We start from the raw sequence: 22,351 nt of genomic DNA, 5'->3' as shown, positions 1-22,351 counted from the left end.
AATTTGACTTAAACAAAAATGATTATTTCAAATAATGTTATGCATTATCACATGTGCAATGCCAGAATTACCAATACACATTAAACTTTTCTGTTAATATGATATGCACCGAAGTAAACTGTTATCTTAAAGGAACCTTGCTACCCACTTACTGTGGTCACTGCTTACAGGAGTAGAACTTTTGATTACTTAAACTATGTCTTAAGGTTGCAGTTATTTGATATCAAAGCTGGGAATTAAGCCTCAGTTTTTGGATCGCACTCCTTGTTTTAGATAAACTGTTCTCTTATGACACAGATGATAAGGATGATTTGAAGAACCAGCGAAACTAAGCAACATTTAATTACAGATATTTTTATGAGATACAAGAGCGAATGCAATACCTAGCCTCCGACAGCCAGCTCTGGAAAGAAGAAATCACATAAGCAAGAAGTGCAGCTGAGGATTATACAGTGGGAGAAAGTAACAGTTTGACTTGACTCCATTTGTTGGTTTTTGAATGAAGCCTCCTTGGAGACATGTCTGCTAAGCTGCAGCCTAGAGTGACCAGAAAACACCTTTGAGGGATCAAAATGCATGAGAGAAAGAGGCTGGCATGACTCCAACCATGTCACTTAAAGAAAAATGAAAAATGGTTCATCTAGAATTTGAAATCACAATACAAAAAAAAAATGTATTTACAACATGGATGGATCTTGAAGAAATGCTAAGTGGATAACCCAGATACAAAAGCACAGATATTTTATGCTTCCATAAGTAGAGCATGCCTAGAAATCGTGTATTTGAGGACGTAAATTAGAGACACTCAGGGGCTGGTAAAAAGGGTGAGGGGATCTGTTGATCATTGGGAACAAATATAAAAATCTTTCTCATTTAAAGGGCATGTGGTAAGGGTCTTGAAGAATCTGCTCACATCTTACGCAGGCTTTGATTCCTTTTTCTTACTCCCTCACTTACCAAAGTGGAAAGCTAAAATGACCCGTGCTCCTTCTTGCAGTATTTTAATATTCTTTTTTCATGGTGATTATAGTATGACACCTGTGGATGTTCTTTGGCTTTGTAAAGGCAATCCATTAAATTACTCTACATATTTCACTCACAAAAAGAACAAAAGAGAAAAAGAAAGAAAGAAAAAAAAAAAAAAAACCAGCTATCTGGCCTTACTGTAATTGTTCTCACACACAAGAATGCAATGATGTCAACAGAAAAAAAAAATGGCTAAAGCAGAGATGCTTAATAAAGCTGCCTCTCTAGTTTCCAAGAATATTGATAACCTTGCTCATGAAGACTCCAACTTCACACTCCTCCCCACCGGATCTGCTGACGTTCCAGAGGAAGAAAAACCCTTGCAGTGGCTTCTGGCCTGAATGTTCTCCTTTCCTCTTAACTGTAACTCATTCTCTCTCTCTCTCTCTCTCTCTCTCTCTCTCTCTCTCTCTCAGAAAAATATATTTTAGAAATCCTTAGAGAATTCCATACAATATCCTGATCATTGTTACACCCATATCTCCCATACTTGCCCCCTCTACTTCATGCTCTCTTAAAAATGATGTGTTAAGCCGGGCGGTGGTGGCGCACGCCTTTAATCCCAGCACTTGGGAGGCAGAGGCAGGCGGATTTCTGAGTTTGAGGCCAGCCTGGTCTACAGAGTGAGTTCCAGGATAGCCAGGGCTACACAGAGAAACCCTGTCTCGAAAAACCAAAAAAAAAAAAAAAAAAAAAAAAAAAAAAAAAAAAAAAAAAGATGTGTTAAATTGAAAGTGAATGACATCGCTTCTCCCAATCCCTTGTCTACTCCCCCAGGTATCTTCTCTCAAACCACTCATATATCCCCACCCTAGCAAGCGGATAGCTTCTTTTTATTATATCTTTTTATTATATGTCTACTACCATCACTTCTCTGGACCAGCATTCAAAATCTTACCTAACAACCCTTATCAAAGAAGCTCCTTTTTATAGACGGTGGAAACCATCACAGAAAACCATACTAAATGTAAAACCAAGGTTGTGGGGGAACATAAGCCCAACAGACATATCTTCATCATAATTCCAGCATCTACGCCTCAGGGAATGTCACAGAAGATGGAGCAGAAATATAAGAGTCAGGGTATCAGAAAATCTATGAAACTGTATCTCCTAAAAATGGCTGCATGAAGAAGTCCTGAATAATCATCATCACCACCACCATCATCATCATCTTTATCATTATTATTATTATTAATTATTTTATTAATCAATGGACATGCTAACATAGAAGGGAGAAACTTTTGTGAGATTCCAATCCTAGACTACAAGTGGCTTCAGAGCTGGCTCAGTGGTTAGGAGAACATGTTGCTCCTCTAGAGGGTCTGAATTAAATTCTCAGGACCCACATCAAGTGCTCAAAATTGCCTAACTCTAGCTCCAAGGGATTTGATACCCTCTTACAGGTTCTGAGGGCACTAGCATACTCTACATACATACATACATACATACATACATACATACATACATATACATACATACATAAAAATGTTAAAATTATTTATTAAAAATGCATGTGTCCATTTGGACTGGCTCTTCCATCTTCTCAAATGATTCAAATCTATCATCTTACTCATATAAGTAAAAGGAGTAACAAAATACTCATGGGAGCAAATATGGAGACAAAGTGTGGGACAGAAACTGAAGGAGGGGCCATCCGGAGACTGCTCCACCTGGTATCCATCTCATGTGCAGTCAACAAAGGTAGACGCTGATATGGATGCCAGGAAATACATGCTGACAGAAGCCTGATACAGCTATCTCCTTAGAGGTCTGCCAGAGCCTGACATATACAGAGGTGGATGCTCACAGCTAACCATTGAACTGATCATGGGGTTCCTAATGGAGGAGTGAGAGAGAAGAGTGAAGGAGCTGAAAGGGTTTGTGGCCCCATGGGGAGAGCAACAATGCCAACCAACTAGAGCTCCCAGGGTCTAAACCACCAGCCTGGGAGCACATAGGGAAGAACCCATGGATCTAGCTGTATATGTTGGGAAGGATAACCTTGTCTGGCATAGGTGGGAGAGGAGGTCCTTGGTCCTGGGAAGGCTGGACACCCCAGTGTAGAGGAATTCAAGGGCGGGGAGGTGGGAGTGGGTGGGTGAGTGGGGGCACATCCTCATAGAAGCAGGAGGAAGGGGGATGGGATAGGAGGTTTCTGGGTGGGTGGGAAATGGGGAAAGGGGATAACATCTGAAATGTAAATAAAATATTTAATAAAGAAGGAAAAAAGTATACTTTGCTAGTAGTCATGATATATTGATGTAGCTTAAACACAGACCACTTATGACCACAAAATTACTAATGTGATATTTCTATAGCCTTGTTCTCTCCTCTCCCCAAAATCCATTCTTTAGTGCCCTGATAATTACTAAGTTCAAATATCAGGATCAACCCACTACTCTGTTCCCCATCCCTACACACACAAAGCCTGGTGTAATAGTACACTGCCGTATGCATAGCACTGAGAAGGCAGAAATAGGTAGATTCAAGTGGAGAGTTCTGGCTGTGTCATGTGATATTTTGCTGAAGCAGACAGGTGAGAGGACAGGTGAGATTTGGAGAGAATTTAAGAAGGAACCAAGAGACAGCGAGAGAGTGCCTGTGTTTTCGTTGCTAGCCGTGCAACATTTCATTGGTCTCTAGTCTTTGCTGATCTTCACTTTGTTGAGAGAGGCGCAGCAGAGAACTTCTCAAGGCATTCCAGCTGGTCCTGGACACTCCTGCAGACTCATGCGGATTTGGTGAGGGCCTTACTGTTTTTGAAGGATCGTGCTTCTGCTGCTGATTTGATGTCACTTTTGAACTGGACTATTGGTATCCTAGCACTACTGAACTGGACTGCTGGTACCCTGACAACAGAGACTGGAATCACCCCAACGAACTACTTCTAAACAGGTCCACATCCCCTTGTCCTGTTTAGCATCGTTTTCCCCTACCTTTGGACAGTGGGCTAGAAAGGCAGCGTCGAAGAATTTGAGAACCTTTACTAATGTAGGTTTTGAAAAAAAAAACTAAGTAGATCCCTAATGTGATGAGCAGCCAGACTAGCCTACTGGTAAGCTCCAAAAGTGTAGGGAGCCAGAGGCCTCCCAAAACCTGAAAGCTTGAACTCAATCTACAGTAACTGTTGGAGAAGAAAATTAACTCCTGCAAGTTGTCCTCTGGCCTTCCTCCAACCCCTTCTGATGCATTAAGTGCATAAACCTACACACACACACACACACACACACAAGGTCTAATACATCTAAGCTTAGAGGTACATGTTAATAATCCCCACAATCAATAGGCTGAGGCAGGGGGGTTAGAGTTGCTAGCTAAGACCCAGGCTACACAGATATAGAAGGAATCATATGGAATTATAAGGTACACAGATTTAGGGGTTGGTTTTTCATTTAGCATAATTATTGGGAGATTATATCAGGGCATGACATGTACCAATAGTTTATTCTTTTAATTGCCTAATATATTTCATGGTATGGATGTACCACAATTTAACTATAACTTCCTGAAGGATATATGAGTATATATTAATTTTAAACTATTACTGTATGGATTCTTAGATGAATATATGCATAAGATTCTGTATCAATATACCTCTGAAATGTTTTAGGATAAGTGTCTATATGGAAATTGTACATTCAGAAACTGCCATGCTCTTTTCCACATGGATTCCACCAGTGTTTACCCTTACTAATAGTGAGTGAGTGATTTCTACACATCAGGGCCAGAGGCATTTGCTCTCACTTTCCCTCATTTCAGATATTTCTCTAATGTCTAAGGAGGTTGAACATTTTGTATATATTGTTCAATATTATGATTTTTTTCTTTGATGTATTTTCTATGGAATGGTTTTGTTTTGTTTCTTTTCTGGTAAAGTTTTTGTATATTTTTTTCTGTTTCCTTAAGTTATTTATTCTTTCATGTTTTATTGTATGAATACAGTGTATGTAGCTTATACCCAACTCACCCCATTCTCCAACTCATCGTGAATCTCTGCTCTGGTATTGTCCTCCCAAGTTTATTTCCTCCTCCTCTCTCCTTCCTCCTCCCTCCTTCTTCCTCCTCCCTCCTTCCTCCTCCTCCTCCTTCTCTTCCCTCCTCCCTCTTCCCTCTTCCATCCTCCTTCTCCTCCCTCCTCCGTCCTCCTTCTTCCCTCCTCCTCCCTCCTCCGTCCTCCTCCTCCTATCTTCTCCTTCCTCGTCCTCCTTCTCTCTCCTCCTCCTCCTATCTTCTCCTTCCTCGTCCTCCTTCTCTCTCCTCCTCCTCCTATCTTCTCCTTCCTCGTCCTCCTTCTCTCTCCTCCTCCTCCTATCTTCTCCCTTCCTTTTTTTTCTTCTTCATAACCTATTGTGAGTATAATTAATTCTGTCCATATGCACACGGATAAAGGTCCAGCTGCTGGAGCATGGACAACCAACCCCCGAGCACTGCTGCTGAAGCACACTGCCCGAGGCCTCATGGATAAAGGAGGTGCTTCTGCCAAGATGGTGGGACTGTGGGCTGAGAAGCCAGAAGTTTTTCTTCTGGCTAATTTAGGGAATACATATGCAAGCTACCATTCCTCTGCTCAAACTGTGCTGTAAGCACTCTATCCAAATCTACATATTACAGTCTTTTTCAAAGCAGTTGTTTAATTTTGTGAGTCCATTTATTGACTACTGTATTTTATACAACAAAAGTTTTTTTTAACTGTAATGAAGTACAGGTTGTCATGTTTTTCTCTTACAAATCATGATTTTGGTATCAAGTCTAAGGCCTTTTTGCCTATTCATAAGACAATTGAACATTTCTCTCACATGAAATATTTTATACTTTTTTACATTTCCATCTAAGACTCACTTTCATTGAATTTGCATATGTTATGTGATAAGTAGTTCAAGAATCAAGAAATTTGTTTTTCTTCTTGTGCCTGTGATTATCCGATTGTACCAGAATTATTTCTTAACATGACTGTCTTTCTTTCGTCAAATTACTTTAGAAATTGAGTCAAAATCAGATGAGTTGTTTTGTAGTAATCTGTATTTGGACTTCTCTATCTCTGATCAACTGATCTGTGTGTGGGCCCTTCTATTGTCAGCTCATACTCTTAATTACTTCATTATTCTGTCCAATTCATTTCTCTTTTCTAGTAATTTTATTTTCATATGAGTGGAATAATAAATAGTCTCAGCTATATTTTTAAAAGGGGGGTAATAGTGGCTTCATAAAGTGAATTGGAATTGTGATCATTTTTCTTCTCTGGAAGGCAGGTATATAATTGTTTTGAAAATGAAGTTTAACTGTTAATTCTTCAAATGTTTGTGAGAAATTTTCAATAATAATATCTGGGACTGAAAAGTCTTTTTGAAGATTTATTGTTTTAAATTAAAAATTCAATTTCCTTAAGAGTTAAAGGCTTATACAAATTCAAGTAGTTATTGAGCCTGCCAAATTTTAGGTAGGTGCTTGGTGGTGGTTCTGTTTCTGAGAAATTAGCTCATGTCTTCAGTTAGCAAATCAAATGAGCTCAACCATACACACTATGGTCTCTTATATTTCTGGTCCTTAATGCCTCAGAGGTAATATGCTTTGCTTTATTCCTGATATTCATAGGTGTGTCATCTTCCTTCCTTCCTTCCTTCCTTCCTTCCTTCCTTCCTTCCTTCCTTCCTTCCTTCCTTCCTCTCTCTCTCTCTCTTTCTTTCTTCCTTTCTTTCTGTTCTTTATTTATTACTACCTTCCTTCTATATATTTATTAAACAAATAATAAATTAAATTTCTTAGTTTATTTATCCCTTCTTATTTTAGGTTCCTAAGGTGGCAGTGGTAGTGACGCAAAACTTACTCTTTTTAAAGAATGGAGTTTTTACAGTAAATCTCTGTCAGCATTGTTCTTTCTATATCCCACAAGATTTCCTGTGTTGTCTTTTCAATTCATCTTGTTCAATGTATTTTTGTATTTCCCTTAAGACTTCCTATTAGATCTGAGACTTGTTTGTTTAGAAGTGTGTTTTATTTTACAAGTATTTGGAGTTTCTTCTCTCATCTTTCATTCTTTGATAATTTCATACACAGAGTTTTGACCATATTCATCCCCATCACTAATGCCTCTCAGCCTACCCAACATTTGTATTTTCTTTGATTTTCACCCTTTATGTACAGTTTGTGCTGCCTGTATATATTCACTGATGTGTGGGCGTCTGCTGAAACATGGATGACCTACGTTGATTTCTTTTTCGATTCCACTCCTCAAGGACCACACTCTATAAGTGTTTTAAAGTTGTTGAGGTTTGCTCCTAGACAGGGTTCTCTAGGGGAACAAAGCCAATGTTCCTCTCTGTTTCTGATTATTTCCTTTGCTTTAAAGTCTATTTTGTCTGATATTAATATAAAAACTCCTGCTTTATCTTGATTAATATGTACATCTTATATAATTTTGTTTTTTACCCCTAATCTGCCTATGTCATTGTATTTGAAATTAATTTCTTATAGATGAAAAAGGTTGGTAATATTTTTTGATTCCCCAATCACTGTTTTTATTTATTATGAGATTGCAATTATTATATAAAATGTGAAGTCTATTAATTCATATTAATTTATGAAGTTCTAATTCTTTGCTTGTTTCTTTATGCTATGGATTAAATAATTATTTTTATAAATTGTTTTTAATCTATCTGTAACATATCCTGTACAGGTTACTTAGTATGTAACAGACATTATATTGCTCATATCAATTTATACCTCTACTAGCATCATTTTACTGCTGACAAAAAAACAAACCAAACAGAAAAACATCAAACCAACGATGCATGACCTTTTTTCTGTTTCTTTATGTTCATCAGATTGTAATGACAAACTTCCTGTGTGCACATTGAGAAGTACACTTCACAGTGGCACAGTGACCTTCACATCCCCAGATAACATGTCTTCTGAGGAGGATAAAGGGAATCTTCTTCTCAACCATCCTGTTGTTTACTGTGTTCTTTCTTCGCTTTGCCTAGTCCTAATTTTCTTTTATAGAAGAATTTTCTTCCTGGTACAAGAACATCTTTTAGCCACCCACTAGAGAGGAGGCAAGCTGCCAAAATGTTCTTGTTAACCATGATCTGACAATGCCTATTTCTCCCTTTGTTTATGACAGGTTTCTTTAAAGCTTCTATACATTTATTTTCAATTTTATTTTGGAGTGGTTTGTCTGCATGTATGTTTGTTCACCACATGTATGACGGTATACTACAGAGGTTAGAAAAGGACATCAAATTTCATGAAACTGGAGTAATGGATAGTGTGACCCTGTGGATACTGGGGGTTGGACCTGGGTCCTCTGTAAGAGCAACAGATGTTTTTACATTCTGAGCCATGTCTCCAGGCTCCCTTGATGGGTACTTCATCTGTAGAAATAATGCTGGGATGAGAGTTCTTTGCTCTGACACTTGGGAATTACTGTGCCACTTCTGGATTCTCTGGTTTATGGGAAGAAATAATCAGTCCTTTGAAATACTTTGCTTTTGAGGTGTTTCCCTGGGGGCTTTCATGGTGCTTTCATTCCCAAGTGTTCAGAAATTTAATTATGGTATGTTTTTATATGAACTTATTTGGGTTTATCTTATTTGGAGTTGAATTCTTGAACCTGTAGATTGGTGGCTCTTGGCAAGTTAAATAATTGTTCAGATATTATTGTTCTGAGCACTATTCTGCTCTTCTGGGACAGAAATAATATTTGTAATAGTTTGTATCCTGAGTTATTTTCATAGCCTGTGGCTTGAGAGCTTGGTTATCAAACTGTAGCACTATTCACAGGGAGTGGAACACTTAGGTGGTAGGGGCCTGGTAGGAAGTTGTGTCACAAGGACATGACTTGGAGGGAACACTGGGACTCTAGTTTCTCTCTTTCAGTTCTTTGCTGCCAGTAGACAATGGGCCTCTCTACCCCATACTTCCCTTTTCATCTTTCCATGACTTTCTACCTTGCATAGACCCAAAAGGAACAAAGTCAAACAATCATGAACTAAAACTTTTGTAGCTGCGGGTCAAAAAGAAAAAAAGATTTCACCCTTATAAGATGTTCCATCTCAGTATTTTGATCAATGAGAGAAGACAGACAAGTAACTAATCTGTTTATTTTTAAACCTACCATCTCTGTGTTATTCACCTTGGGCAGTTTCCAACAGTCTGTCTCCTATTTATTGGTCATCTCTCTATCCATGTTATCCTGCTGCTGTGCCCAACCACTGAGCTCTTATTTTAGGTACTGTATGTTTCAATTATTAAGTTTCTATTTAATACTAATTTTTATTGCATCTCTGTTCTCGGACTACATTTTCTCATTTGTTTCAAGCAGCTTATAATTGTTCGCTGAAGCTCTTTGCCATGGCTGCTTTAAAAAATCTTAATTAGGTAATTTCAAGACCTCTGTCATCTAAGTGTTGACATCTGTGCTCATTTTCGAGGGTTGTTATAACAATCTACCACAAGGTGGGATAGGAAGAAGAATAGTAATTGGTTGTCCTACACAGTGTTGAAAGTTAGGATTATTAATTCGAGATGCTGGTCAGCCCAGGTATCTTCTGAAAACTGTGGCAAATCCTCTGTTGCCTTTTTGATGGTATGCTGGAAATATTTGATTTTACTGGGCTTGCAGTTCAATAGCATGCTGCCTTTGTGATCGCATGCTGCCTTTGTGATAGCATGATGCCTTTGTGATAGCATGATGCCTTGCTGTGTATCTCTACTCTTTTACAATTGTATCAGTTATGTTGAATTAACCAACATCTAAACATAATACCCATCATATCTGTCATATCTCTGCTTCCAAACAAGGGCACGTTTATGGAGAATGCAGTTCAGTATATAACAGCATCATTCATTGTCTCTTCACTTCCTGTTTGTGTTCTTTCTGCTTCTTGACATGACGGCCAGCGATGACTTTTTTGTCATAGTTTAGAATATTTTACATATCAATTTTGTTTGATTTTTTTTCTGACAATGTTCTGGCAAAGGAAAGTAGAAATACTGTCTTGTTACTGGCCAGTGAGAAGTCCCTAAGTGCCTCCTATGAGACAAGGAAAGGATCACATTGCCACTTTTGGGAGGAGGTAGGGATGTTGCTTTCACAGAGTCTCCATCTGATCTACTGTAGAGATGTTTGTATGTCTGGGGAATGTTTCTACTACCCCCCCCCACACACACACACAGGCCACAGAGACTGCAGAAGCTTTCTGCCATGCTCAGGTATGGTCAGAAATCCATGCCTTCTGATGGACTTCCCTGCTATCTGCTTGATGAATAGGTGAAGTCCCTTCTTACATTGTAAGGGTAGGTGAGGATTCTTACCCTTGTTGGCATGAGGAGAGGTGAGATTACAATTTTTGCCTGTGAAATTTTGGTTGAAAACAGTCATTATTATCTAAAATATTTTATTCTTCTAGCTTGTTCCGTTACTGGAGAATCAATACCATTAATGTGTTTGAAACCAAAAAGTTTAGGTCTTGTTTAGGAAATTTAAGCCCAAACTAAAATCCACAGGGTCATTACTGCACAATCTGTTAGACCTGAGTAATCAACCATCTCACTTTTCTCCATGTTTTCCTACCCTTCTCATGTGTGATTTAAAAGTAGGCAGTTTAAATGTATTTATTGGGAAGAAAAGGAATAAGTGTATTTATTCTGCTATTCCTAAACTGAACTCAATTTGCATTTGTGTCATTAAATGGTGAAACTTTATTTGCTCAGGGACATCCATGTCTAATTATGTATATTTTCCCTTTCATGTCTGATTTATCTCACTTTTCTTTCTTTTTTTTTTTTTTTTTTTTTGCTTTTTACTCTTTTTTTATTAGATATTTTATTTACACTTCAGATGGCATCCCCTATCCCCATTCCCCCCACCCCCTTAGGAAACCCCTATCCCATGCCCCCTTTCCCTTTTTGCATTTATACATTTTTTAAAAAATAATGTTAATCATAGGCTTTATAAGTTTGGTATTGTTCAATCAGAGGTGTAACCCACTGACCAACCTAGATATAACAACTATCTTTGACTGTTGGAGATACATGAATATCTGCCTCTCTATCTCCCCCCTCTTTCTCTTTCATCACCCAGCTTCTCCTCTCCTTCCTCTTCTCCTCTTCTTACTTCTTTTCTTCCTCTCAGTACTCCTCCTACCTTAGCTCCTCCTACATATCACCCTTCGTGTTAAAATGAAACTTTTCTCTCAAAATACAATTAGAGCATAATTATGCCAATTTGTACCAGTGAGGTACAGGATAGTCCTAATACCCAGTCCATCCTTTTGTTGACTGACCAGCTCCTCTGTCATCTAGTCTAACTAAAATATTTAGTTCTGAACCTGGCTTTAGGATGAATGTCAGCTGACGACCATCCACTCAAATCTTTTCTCTTAAGGTCAATAGCTATATGTTTTCAACCCCGTCAGAAATCCAGAATGACTGAGTTAACTATAATTGTGGGAAGCACAAATCATAGTTTCTAAAACTTAGCCAATTTATAGAGACCTCTGAACACCTGGACACTCGCTCTACTTCAAAACATTGGAGCATCTGTTCTTCTGCCTTCTGGCCCAGGATCATCTGACAGACCTTAGTGATGCAGAATGATTAAGGGCTGATTACTCTGTCTAGGCAGATATAATCAGTCGACTATTCTGCTAGTGTGTCCTTTTCTGGACAGTAATTTGTCAAGCAGGAGTAACGATTCTAATATCAAATGAAATCAGTTTTCAACCAGTAGTAATCAAAAAAGATAAAGAAGGACACTTCATAGTCATCAAAGGAAAAGTGTACCAAGAGGAACTCGCAATTCTCAACATCTATGCCCCAAATGCAAGGGCACCCACATACATAAAAGAAACTTTACTAAAGCTTAAAGCATACATTGCACCCTACACAATAATAGTGGGAGATTTTAACACCACACTCTCAGCCTATCAATTGTGTCTGTTTTGCCTATTGATTGTGTGTGTCTGCTTTGCCTATCGATTGTATGTGTCTGCTTTGCCTATCGATTGTGTGTGTCTGTCTTGTGTATCAGTTGTGTCTGCTTTTCTAATATTAATTTTTTGTTCTTATAATCCATTATTAACTACTGTAATAATTTATGTCATGTTTTTCTCTTTATTTTATTGATAACTTCTGCATACATTTGTGCTTGAAATTTTCGAACATTTGAATTAATAACATAATATAATTATGTAACATGTACAGTTCTATTATGTATAATACAATTTTTAATAAAATATAACTTATAAAAGTACTAAATTAAAACACTACTTGTTTAATTCCTTCATTTTTTGAGTAAGTATAATTTATTTTCAGTTTAGTAAGCTGTAATATATTTTTACCCTCAAAATGATGTCACTACATGATTATGTTTAATAAATGATAATTCTTACCTTGGCAAATGACAATTTAGACACTACTTAAGAATAGATGAAGTCATGTCTGTACCCCAAATAATGCCAGAACGTAATACTTTCCAATCCTTTTCTTCTGCTTCTCCATTCATAAAATCTGTTTTGCCTATTGATGATGTCTGCTTTGCCTATCGATTGTGTATGTTTGCTTTGCCTATTGATTGTGTCTGCTTTGCCTATCGATTGCATCTGCTTTGCATATCGATTGTGTGTGTCTGCTTTGTCTATCGATTGTGTGTGTCTGTCTTGTGTATCAGTTGTGTCTGCTTTGCCTATTGATTGTGTCTGCCTTGCCTATCGATTGTGTCTGCTTTGCCTATCGATTGTGTGTGTCTGCTTTGCCTATCGATTGTGTCTGTCTTGTGTATCAGTTGTGTCTGCTTTGCCTATTGATTGTGTGTGTCTGCTTTGCCTATCGATTGTGTGTGTCTGCTTTGCAATCTCACCACTCTCACTTCTGCAGTGCCGCTGATGGGTTAATTATGCAAAGTAATACTTACTTATTTGTCAGCAACCTATAGTCTGCCACCTTCGTGCACAAATCAAGTATTTGATCCAAAATCTCTGAGCATATCCCATAATGCTTCTCATAACGCTCTTGTGCTCTTTCCACAGAGATTTTTTCATGAATTTCTTTCTCCCTCAGGGTTTGTTCTGCAAAATCAATCTTGGCTTGTTTGGCAAGAGCCTAAGAAAGCAAGAACAAACTTTAAGTTTCTTATGAAGATAGTATCATAATGCCACAAATATCTTTAAATAGATTGAAATCCCTCTTTATATCAAGATTTAACTGATCCAGAATCAGTTCTAACCCTTAGGCAGTGCAAGCGAGGCTCTGTATTTAGCTCACCAACAAAACACTACAGTAAACATGGTATGAATGGAGAAAGATCAATGTCACAAAAATAAATTGGATTTTAGGCTTTCCTGAAGGTTTCCCAATTTTACCATTTGCAAAGAGTCAAAGATCACAGAGAAATAGGTTAGTCTGGGTCAGATGGTAAGCATACCTGGCTAATGCTTAAACACTTGGTGACCGGGGCCCCTCCACTAAGAACATGTGCTGTGACCACTGGACTTCCTGTTTCAACATTAACTTAAGGACTGATTATATATGTGACAATTACTTGGTTATAGTGCTTTGAGATAACACACTTAACTCATTCTAAGTGTCCTAAAGCCCGTACTTCCTTAGCCTTTATAAAAAGATAACATTCATTTGTAGAAACGTCTATTCCAACAGAAAGTAGTTAAATATGTAAACATCTTATCACCACTGTCTACCGGACTGCAATCACTTTGTTTAACTTGTTCTTCACACAAAACACAGGCTAGCAGAGCTGAGGGTAGCATGATGCTTAGTTGAAGGGATTCCTTTCAGAAAACTCTACCATCTGCTTCAGAAATCATGTCATGTGCTAAGCTACCTCACAAATGCCATCTAACTCCTGTGACTTAATTCAGCCAGTAGAAAATAGAAACAAGCGTAGGTTTTGCTGGAACTGTCTTCAAATTCAAGTCTCAACTTATGTGCAGAATTAAAGTTCAAGTATTTTAGAACTCCAACAAATCATTTATTCCACGCCCAGTCTCAATTTCTTCAAAGGAGGGATATTAGTAATTTTATTATACCTAGAAAAATTAACTGAACAATTTCATCTGAATAAGTAGTTCTTCTCACAGTAAATAAATAATAAATAAGTATTATTCATATTATTAATAAATAATAAGATTGGTGAGAATGGACTGCAGTGTAAATTCTTTCATTTGTCTCACTGTGGCTTCTTATTTAGCATGTTTGCTTTTAATTTCCTTGGGTTGGATGACCTCTAAGATCAATCCAGAGTATTTGGTTGATTCAGGAATGACACTGGCCTCTTTCATTGCTGCCTTGTTTCACTTGGTATCCCTGCCAAGTGAGTAGACATGAGACAGGGAGCATTGTGTCACGGCTCATGATATCAAGAAAAGTTCAGAAATGGAAGAAACTTGACAGATGAGAATTTATAATGACAGTGACACCAGAATAGCTGAAGCTGGTTTTCCACAGGAACCAATAACTCGAAGGAAACAATGTAAGTTCCCTAGTTGCAACAGAATAGTTTCTACGCTCTGCTGCTGCTGGTGCTGATTCCTGACTATTCCTTCCTCCTTCATGCTTGCCTGCCTAGCTGCCTGCTTTTCTTCCTCCCTCCCTCCCTCCCTCCCTCCCTCCCTCCCTCCCTCCCTCCCTACCTCCCTCCCTCCCTCCCTTTCTCCCTTCCTTCCTTCCTTCCTTCCTTCCTTCCTTCCTTCCTTCCTTCCTTCCTTCTTTCCTTCCTTCCTTCTTTCTTTCCTTCTCTCCCTTCCTTCCTTTCTTCTTTCCTTCTCTCCCTTCCTTCCTTTTCTTCTTTCTTTCTTTCATTCTGTCCCTTCCTTCTTTCCTTCTCTTCCTTTCTTTTCTCCTTTCCTTCTCTCCCTTTATCCCCTCCTTTCTTTTTTCCCTCTCTTCCTTCCTTTCTTCCTTCCTTCCCTCCTTCCTTCTTTCCTTCTCTCCCCTCTTTTCCTTCTCTCCCTTCCTTCCTCCTCTCCCTTCTTTCCTTCCTTCCTTTCTTTCTTCCTTCCTTCCTCCCTCCCCTCCCTCCCTTTCTCCCCTCCTCTCTCCCTCCCTCCAAGCCTTCCTGTCTTCCCTCTCTCATCTTGGCTTCCCTTGTCTCTCTGTTCTTCTTTTCCATCTGCTATTTGGTCTCCCTACTACATTCTAACTCTACCATTAGCTCTGTGCTAGACTCACCATACTGTCCTATCTCATTATATCATAGTATGCTGCAGCCCTAAAAGAAGAAAGAAGAAATATAAAAGAAGTCTGAGGACATAGTAATTTTTAATAGTAATAAGACTGGGCTACAGAGACCTACAGGAAAGCTCTGATCCTGACACACTTTTGACTTTTATTCTTGTGGCTTCTCTTTCCTTATGTGTAAACTTACAGATAGTGTTTATCTGTTGCTTTTGTAAGAGTTTTCTATGCATATAATAAGAATAGTGCAATTGCATCTTGAAGCTACTACTCAAAATTTTTGTGATTAATTATTATTTATAACAGTAGGTGGCACCAAAATTTAAAATCAAGAAAGACTGGACTGGACAAAATGTGCTTTATCATGGATTACCACAGAAGGAGCCAGCAGGCTGGTGAATGCCATTCGTTATTTGCTGAAAGAGCTTCTTTCCTGTCCAGACTCATTTAAGAATGTTTTATGACAGCGCATGCAAGCTATCAGAGTTGTTGAACTCCATGTGTCTGTAAGCAAGTTTGATAAACTGATAAAATAAGCATGAGTTCCCCAGTGGGAAATAGAACAAAAATCGAGCCAAGAAATCCATTAATAAACAAAACAATTTTTGTTACAAAAAAAAGCATACACAGGAAGTTTAGGAGAAATGTGATGTAGCAAATGAGTAACACATTGGATATTTTGATTTTTGAGTTTCAAAATAATATTAGAGTAGCAAAGAACATACCCAGGAGACAGAAGTTGGCTTCTAGGCACTGTTCTCATTGACAACAAATTACAGTTTCCCTGCCTTCCCAGGGATTATTATAGTTTAGAGGAAGGAGCAGTATAGTATAATATAAGCCTGGGACGTTGTGTCATACTAAAGAGTAATGAATTGTCTATTTGCTAATTCTTTCTTATTGGAAGAAAGCGTCTTCAAAGCTCTTGTTCTGCCTCAAAATAGTCTCCTAAGATCATTCATACGAGTGATCAGACTAGTAACTTTAGAGATAGGAAAGGCCCCTGGGTGTCTAAGGTAAAAACATAACAATTTAAGGACATGAAAATTAGATGATCATCATCAGCCTTCTGTTAGCAAAACTATATCTGAAGAAAGTGAAAAGGGTAGTTTAGGTATTCAAGGAAAATAGAGATGAACCAAGCATTTCAAACTGAGAAGCACACACAAAGACACACACTATCATCACTATTCAAGAACTCAGAGAATATTAATACTATTGAATAATTCTTGAGGAATCATTTGGCATTAGAACTAAGAAGGCAAGCAAAAATGGTGAGTGACAAGCGACCCCAGAACTGGCAGCAAGCATGCAATACTTAGAATCAAGACAGCTGATGGAGGGTACACTATGTAGGGGCTGCCTCCTACCCTGTCAGTTAGAAACTGATGACCAAATAGGATATTTAACGGAAATTTTATTTACCGCTTCTCTATCAAGAGCATCCTGGAAATCCTTGAGTCGTCTTTCTTCAAATTGTTTTTCTCTGAAAATTCTATTTTGCCACAAAACTTCCTTCTCGTGGCGAACATGCATGAGCTGCACAGCGATCCTGCGCTCCTGCTGGGACTGGCGCATGAGCCTGTGGATGAGCTGTTCTTCCCGATAGGCCTCCTGTGAACACCAGGGCCAGAACCAATGACTTGCCAAAGCCAAGTCCATATTACCCAGTGACTCAGAAGTCAGTTTGCAAATAATGTGTGAAAGGCATGCCAAGTCATTTAAGTCCACTTCTACCCTTTGGTTTAACTTTGAACAGAAAACACACACACACACACACACACACACACTATTTAATCAGAGATCTAATAATAAATATTTCTAGAAACTTTATGGTATAGAAAGTTGTAACTGCTTTAAAATAAGTTGTTACTTCCTTTAAAATTTAATAACAGCCCAATTATGTGAGTTTTCAAAACATTCCAGATGCAATTCTCTATTTATAATTATGTTTTTGGATGTTTGGAAATTATGTATATGCTCTTCATTATAACTACTTTTGGAAAGACAATTCAGGTAAATACGGAACTGGTGGCTTTCTTAGGCAACAAATCAAAACCTAAGTTGGAACAATGGGATGGCTATGTCAAGGCTTTGTGTGTTAAGTTTCAGTTTGAAGAACTATAAGGACCTTCAGATAGAAGCTAAGTGGGAAAGATTTTGTTGTTGTTGTTTTTGTTGTTCTATTATAAAAGTAGCTCGTGCTTCAGAAATGCATTGTTTGCTAAAATTGCAGGAAAATGTATGATAGTTCCTCATCTAAACTATAATATGTGATGGTGTCTGCTAAGGCAGGCTACAAGCTTACAACTTAAATGAATGATCCTGGATTATGAGTGAATACATGAAAATAATGGAAGACTCACTTCTGCCTTAATTGTCCTTAGAACATGTGGGAAAGATTTTTAAAAATATGTAACCTAAAATAGTCTCCTTTTGTTTACAGGCTGTACTGGCTGGTTTTGTATGTCAACTTGACACAAGCTGGAGTTATCACAGAAATAGGAGCCTCCCTTGAGGAAACGCCTCTGTGAGATCCAGTCACAAGACATTTTCTCAATTAATGATCAAGGGGGGGAGGGCCCATTGTGGGTGGTGCCATCCCTGGGCTGGTAGTCCTGGGTTCTAAAAGAAAGCAAGCTGAGCAAGCCATGGGAAGCAAGACAGTAAGCAACATCCCTCCATGGCCCCTGCATCAATCAGATCCTGCCTCCAAATTTCTGCCCTATGTGAGTTCTCGTCCTGACTTCCTGTGGTGATGAATAACAATAAACCTTTTCCTCCCCAGCTTGCTTCTTGGTCAGGATGTTTTGTGCAGGAACACAAACCCTAAGACACAGGCTTTCCCACTTCTGCTGTGATATAAACCTAGGTGTTTACTTGGGTAACTTTTAATCAGTTCCATAACTGATTGTTTTGAAGGGATGGGCCACAGTACAACTTACGAATTACTGAGTACCCCAGGATCTATAGTCACTAATGATGGTGCTTTGACAATTTATAAGTGAGGATTTTGCTGTTCTGATGTGAGGATTTATCTATGAGATCTGACTCAGAGTGACAGACAACATGTATATAAAATACTTGTTTGTATGAACACAAGCCCATGTATTCTGAAGTTCTAGGCAAACGTTCACATAGAACTAACATCAAAGATCTCACCTCCTGTGCTTCATGAGCTATTAACTGGTCCATCAACAATCTCCGTCGTCTTTTTTCCCTTTGCTCACGTGCAAAAGCATCTTCTTCTAGGCGTTTCTGGATCTTTTTAATGTAGTCATCATCTGAATAAGTGTTGAGCAGTTCTGCAGTTGTCTGGTCTGTTGTTTCTAAAGAAGTCTTGGATACACTAAAGGTAACAGATTCGTGTTAGATTTTAACACAGTGTGATCACATTATTTCCTTGAAATAATAATGGAAGACTTCTGGAGAAAGCTGCTTTGAATTCTTTGTTACTTTGTGAATACAAGCACTGGATAAATGTGGAAGCCTGTAGCTTACTGCTGATTCCACTTTCTTTACATCACTTTGAGATCTGTCCCTCCGAGAACCTTAGCATAGCTTTTTCCTTAAGCTTATCTCTTCTCAGGTCTTAGGCTCTGCCATCTAACTAGAGACTCTGACTTCTCTCCTGCATCTTTCTACTGGCCTCTTGTTTCTCCTGTTTTAAGTCAACTGTAGGCAAACTGTAGATAATCCAAATGTCAGGGCAGATGCCTCAATGGCAATAGATTAGATATGGAAAACACAGTTCCTCTGTAGATGGTCCCATCTATAGATACTCTGTTCTTTCTCACAATGGCACAGATTACTCTAAGTACTCCCAGATAGGCATATGATTTCCTAGGGCAGTGGCCCAGCCTTTGTTAGAAACTTAGCAGTTGAAAGATGGCCCCTATGATTTCAGCAGACGTCTGACCTGGCATCAACACAGGTCTTCCCAAAAGATGAGTGCCAAAGTTCAGTGAAATAAATTGTCCCTTAGCATTGAATTTATAGCTCTTTCAAAGTTATTATTAAAATGAAAGAAACATTTTATGTGTGTAGCAATTGAATCATCAATTCTCATTTGCCCATGTCTTTAAAAAGCCATTGGAATGACAAGTTGAGCTGTATAAAATACATGATAATTCTTCTTGCCAAGAAATAATGAGTTTATATTATGAATTATTATTTTTATGTTATCACTAATATATTTAATTTAGAATATAAGCAAATTTATTTTTAAAAAACCACAAATGTATGTTACTAACATGTGTCATGACTAAACAGTCATCAATGTTTACATAGGCAGAAGTCCTCCTACAAATGCATATTTTGTGTGAGATTAATACATAGTTGTTTCATAGATCCTATGATATTCTAGATCATAATTTGTAGTTTTGTTGCTCCCAGATAAATTTTGAACTCCTGAGAGATTATTTTCCTGTCCTCTTTACAAAGAGTTGGTGGGCTAAATTTCAATAATATTTCAATAACAAGAACATTATTGTATTTATATCAATATAATATTTATTAAATAATATATTTATTAAATGTTAATTTTAAATTAATTTTATTTTAAATAATAAATACTAATCTTTATCAAATACCAAATAGTTATTAAATATTAAAATATTATATTTATTTATTTTTTATTGGTTATTTTATTTATTTACATTTCAAATGTTATCTCCTGTCTCAGTTTCCCATCCACAAGCCCCCTTATCCCTTCTTACCTCCCCTCTGCCTCTATGAGGGTGCTCACCTACCTACCCAGCCGCTCTTGCCTCAGTGTCCTAGTATTCCCTTATCCTGGTTCATCAAGCCTCCACAGGACCAAGGGGCTCCCCTCCTAGTGATGCCAGATAAGGCCATCCTCTGCTACATATCCAGCTGGACCATGGGTACTCCCTGTGTACTCTTTGGTTTGTGATTTCATCCCTGGGAGCTTTGGGGGCTTTGGATGGTTAACATTGTTCTTTCTATGAGATTACAAACCCCTTCAGCTCCTACATTCATTGCCCTAACTTTTCCATTGGGGTCCCCGCACTCCGTCCAATGTTTGGCTGTGTACTTGCGCATCTGTATTGGTCAAACTCTGGCAGAGCCTCTCAGGGGATAGCTCTTGTTAGTAAGCACTTCTTACATTCTTAAAAATAAGTTTCTATGGTAATTTTAATTCAAGATATATTCATTTTATTACATGTTGGTGTCTCGAAAACAGTGGTTATATTTTATTGATATTTGTTTGTTTATAAAACGTTTGTAGCTATTAATGAGTTTTATGCAGTAATTAGCAGTGTAGAATGTTGTCAAATACGTATTTTGAGAATTCCGTGGTAAATGTTTTACACCAAATTCTTAGGCAAATGATCGAACTAGAAAATATCCTGAGTGAGGTAACTCAATCACAAAAGAACACACATGGTATTTACTCACTGATAAGTGGATATGAGCCCAAAAGCTTGAAATAGCCAAGATTCAACTCACAGACCACACGAAACTCATGAAGAAGGAAGACCAAGTGTGGATGCTTCGGTCCTTCTTAGAAGCAGTAACAAAATACTCAAGGGAGCAAATATGGTGACAAAGTGTGGGACAGAAACTGAAGGAGGGGCTGTCTGAAGACCATTCTACCTGGGTATCCATCCCATGTGCAGTCACCAAAGGTAGACACCGATGTGAATGTCAGGAAGTACATGCTGACAAGAGCCTGATGTAGCTGTCTCCTTAGAGGTCTCCCAGAGTCTGACATACCCAGAGGCAGATGCTCACATCTAACCATTGAACTGAAAAAGGGGTTCCCAATGGAGGAGTTAGAGAGAAGACTGAAGGAGCTGAAAGCGTATGTGGCCCCATGAGGAGAGGAACAATACCAACCAACCAAGCTCCCCAGGGTCTAAATTACCAGCCTGGGAGCGCATAGGAAGGGACCCATGACTCCAGCTGTATATGTAGGGGAGGATGGCCTTGTCAGGCATAGGTGGGAGAGGAAATCCTTGGTCCCATGAAGGCTGGATGCCCTAGTGTGGGGAAATTCGAGGATGGGGAGGTTGGAGTAGGTAGGTGAGTGGGGACATATCCTCATAGAAGCAGGAGGAGGTGGGGTGGGATAGGGGGTTCCTGGGTGGATGGGGAATGGGGTAAGGAGATAAAATCTGAAATGTAAATATAATATTCAACTTTTAAAAAAAGAAAAAGGAAAAAAAAAGATTTTAAATGATTCCAGAATATCCTCACCTAAAAATTCAAAGTGAATTCACTTTCCTTAGGAAAGATTATAATGATCATGATGATTTGAGATACCGAAGGGAATCTGAGCAAAAGGAGAAATTCTGACACTATTTCAATACCTGATCTCAAATTACAAGTCAGAAATACAGTAACAGATCCACCATGATAAGGCATGTAAACAAATATGCATGCCAGTGGGATGAAATATCAAATCCAGAGATGGATGCTTGCAGCTATAGACACTTGGGTTTTGGTGAAGGTACCAAGCTTACGTTGGAGGAAGGATGGTCTCTTCTGCAAATATTGCTAGCTAATCTAAATATCTACATGTGAAAGAGTAAGACGTATTCCCATTTTCTTACCTAACATAAAAGTCAATTAAAAATACATCGATGAGCATCATGGAAGACTCAACAGTTTGAAATGACCAGAGTATAAATACAGGTAAAAATTCATGGTGAAGGACTCAATAGTCCAGGAAAGGGTGGTAATAACTGACAGATGGGATTGAATGAAATTCAGAAGCTCCCACATGGCAGGAGAGACAATAAATGATGAAGAGACAAGGACAGAATTGCAGATCCTCCTTGTCACCTATGTACCTTTGGAGTATTCTGCTTTCCCGGGACAGAGACAAAAATGATAAGGGCCATGCAGATCAAGGTAGGACATCTGGAATTTGTGCAGAGGGTAGGAAAAAGGAAATAGGAATATTTTCTATTTTTATTGATTTTTTTTCAATTTCTGACTTTTTTACTGTTTGTTTTTTGACTTTTCAGTCCTCACTGGACTCTGAATTTCCTCATTCAGAACCATTACACTGGGACTGAAGTGTGTGGTTGACTTGGGGAAATTTCCCTTAATATAGAATTCTTCCAGAATTTCATTCAATAAGATGTAAAATTATAGAGCTTGGATA

At 38.3% G+C, this 22,351-nt stretch overlaps 1 protein-coding gene across 13 annotated transcripts in view; it reads right to left on the bottom strand.

Moving 5' to 3' along the window:
* The window catches only part of Spef2 (sperm flagellar 2), a 156,923-nt gene that overhangs the window by 108,593 nt on the left and 25,979 nt on the right, over positions 1-22,351 (bottom strand). For all 13 annotated transcript variants that reach the window (XM_076916088.1, XM_076916095.1, XM_076916096.1 and 10 more), the window contains 3 exons: positions 18,379-18,565; positions 16,642-16,830; positions 12,938-13,125 (listed from right to left, as the gene is read on the bottom strand). In XM_076916088.1, the coding sequence (XP_076772203.1) occupies positions 12,938-13,125; positions 16,642-16,830; positions 18,379-18,565 (564 nt within the window). The remainder of the gene's footprint in view (positions 1-12,937; positions 13,126-16,641; positions 16,831-18,378; positions 18,566-22,351) is intronic.

This window comes from Arvicanthis niloticus, chromosome 19 (assembly GCF_011762505.2).
Source record: "Arvicanthis niloticus isolate mArvNil1 chromosome 19, mArvNil1.pat.X, whole genome shotgun sequence".
In the NCBI taxonomy this organism is placed as follows: Eukaryota; Metazoa; Chordata; class Mammalia; order Rodentia; family Muridae; genus Arvicanthis; species Arvicanthis niloticus.
The sequence above is the reverse complement of the archived record's forward strand: the minus strand, read 5'-3'. Positions and strand labels throughout refer to the sequence as shown.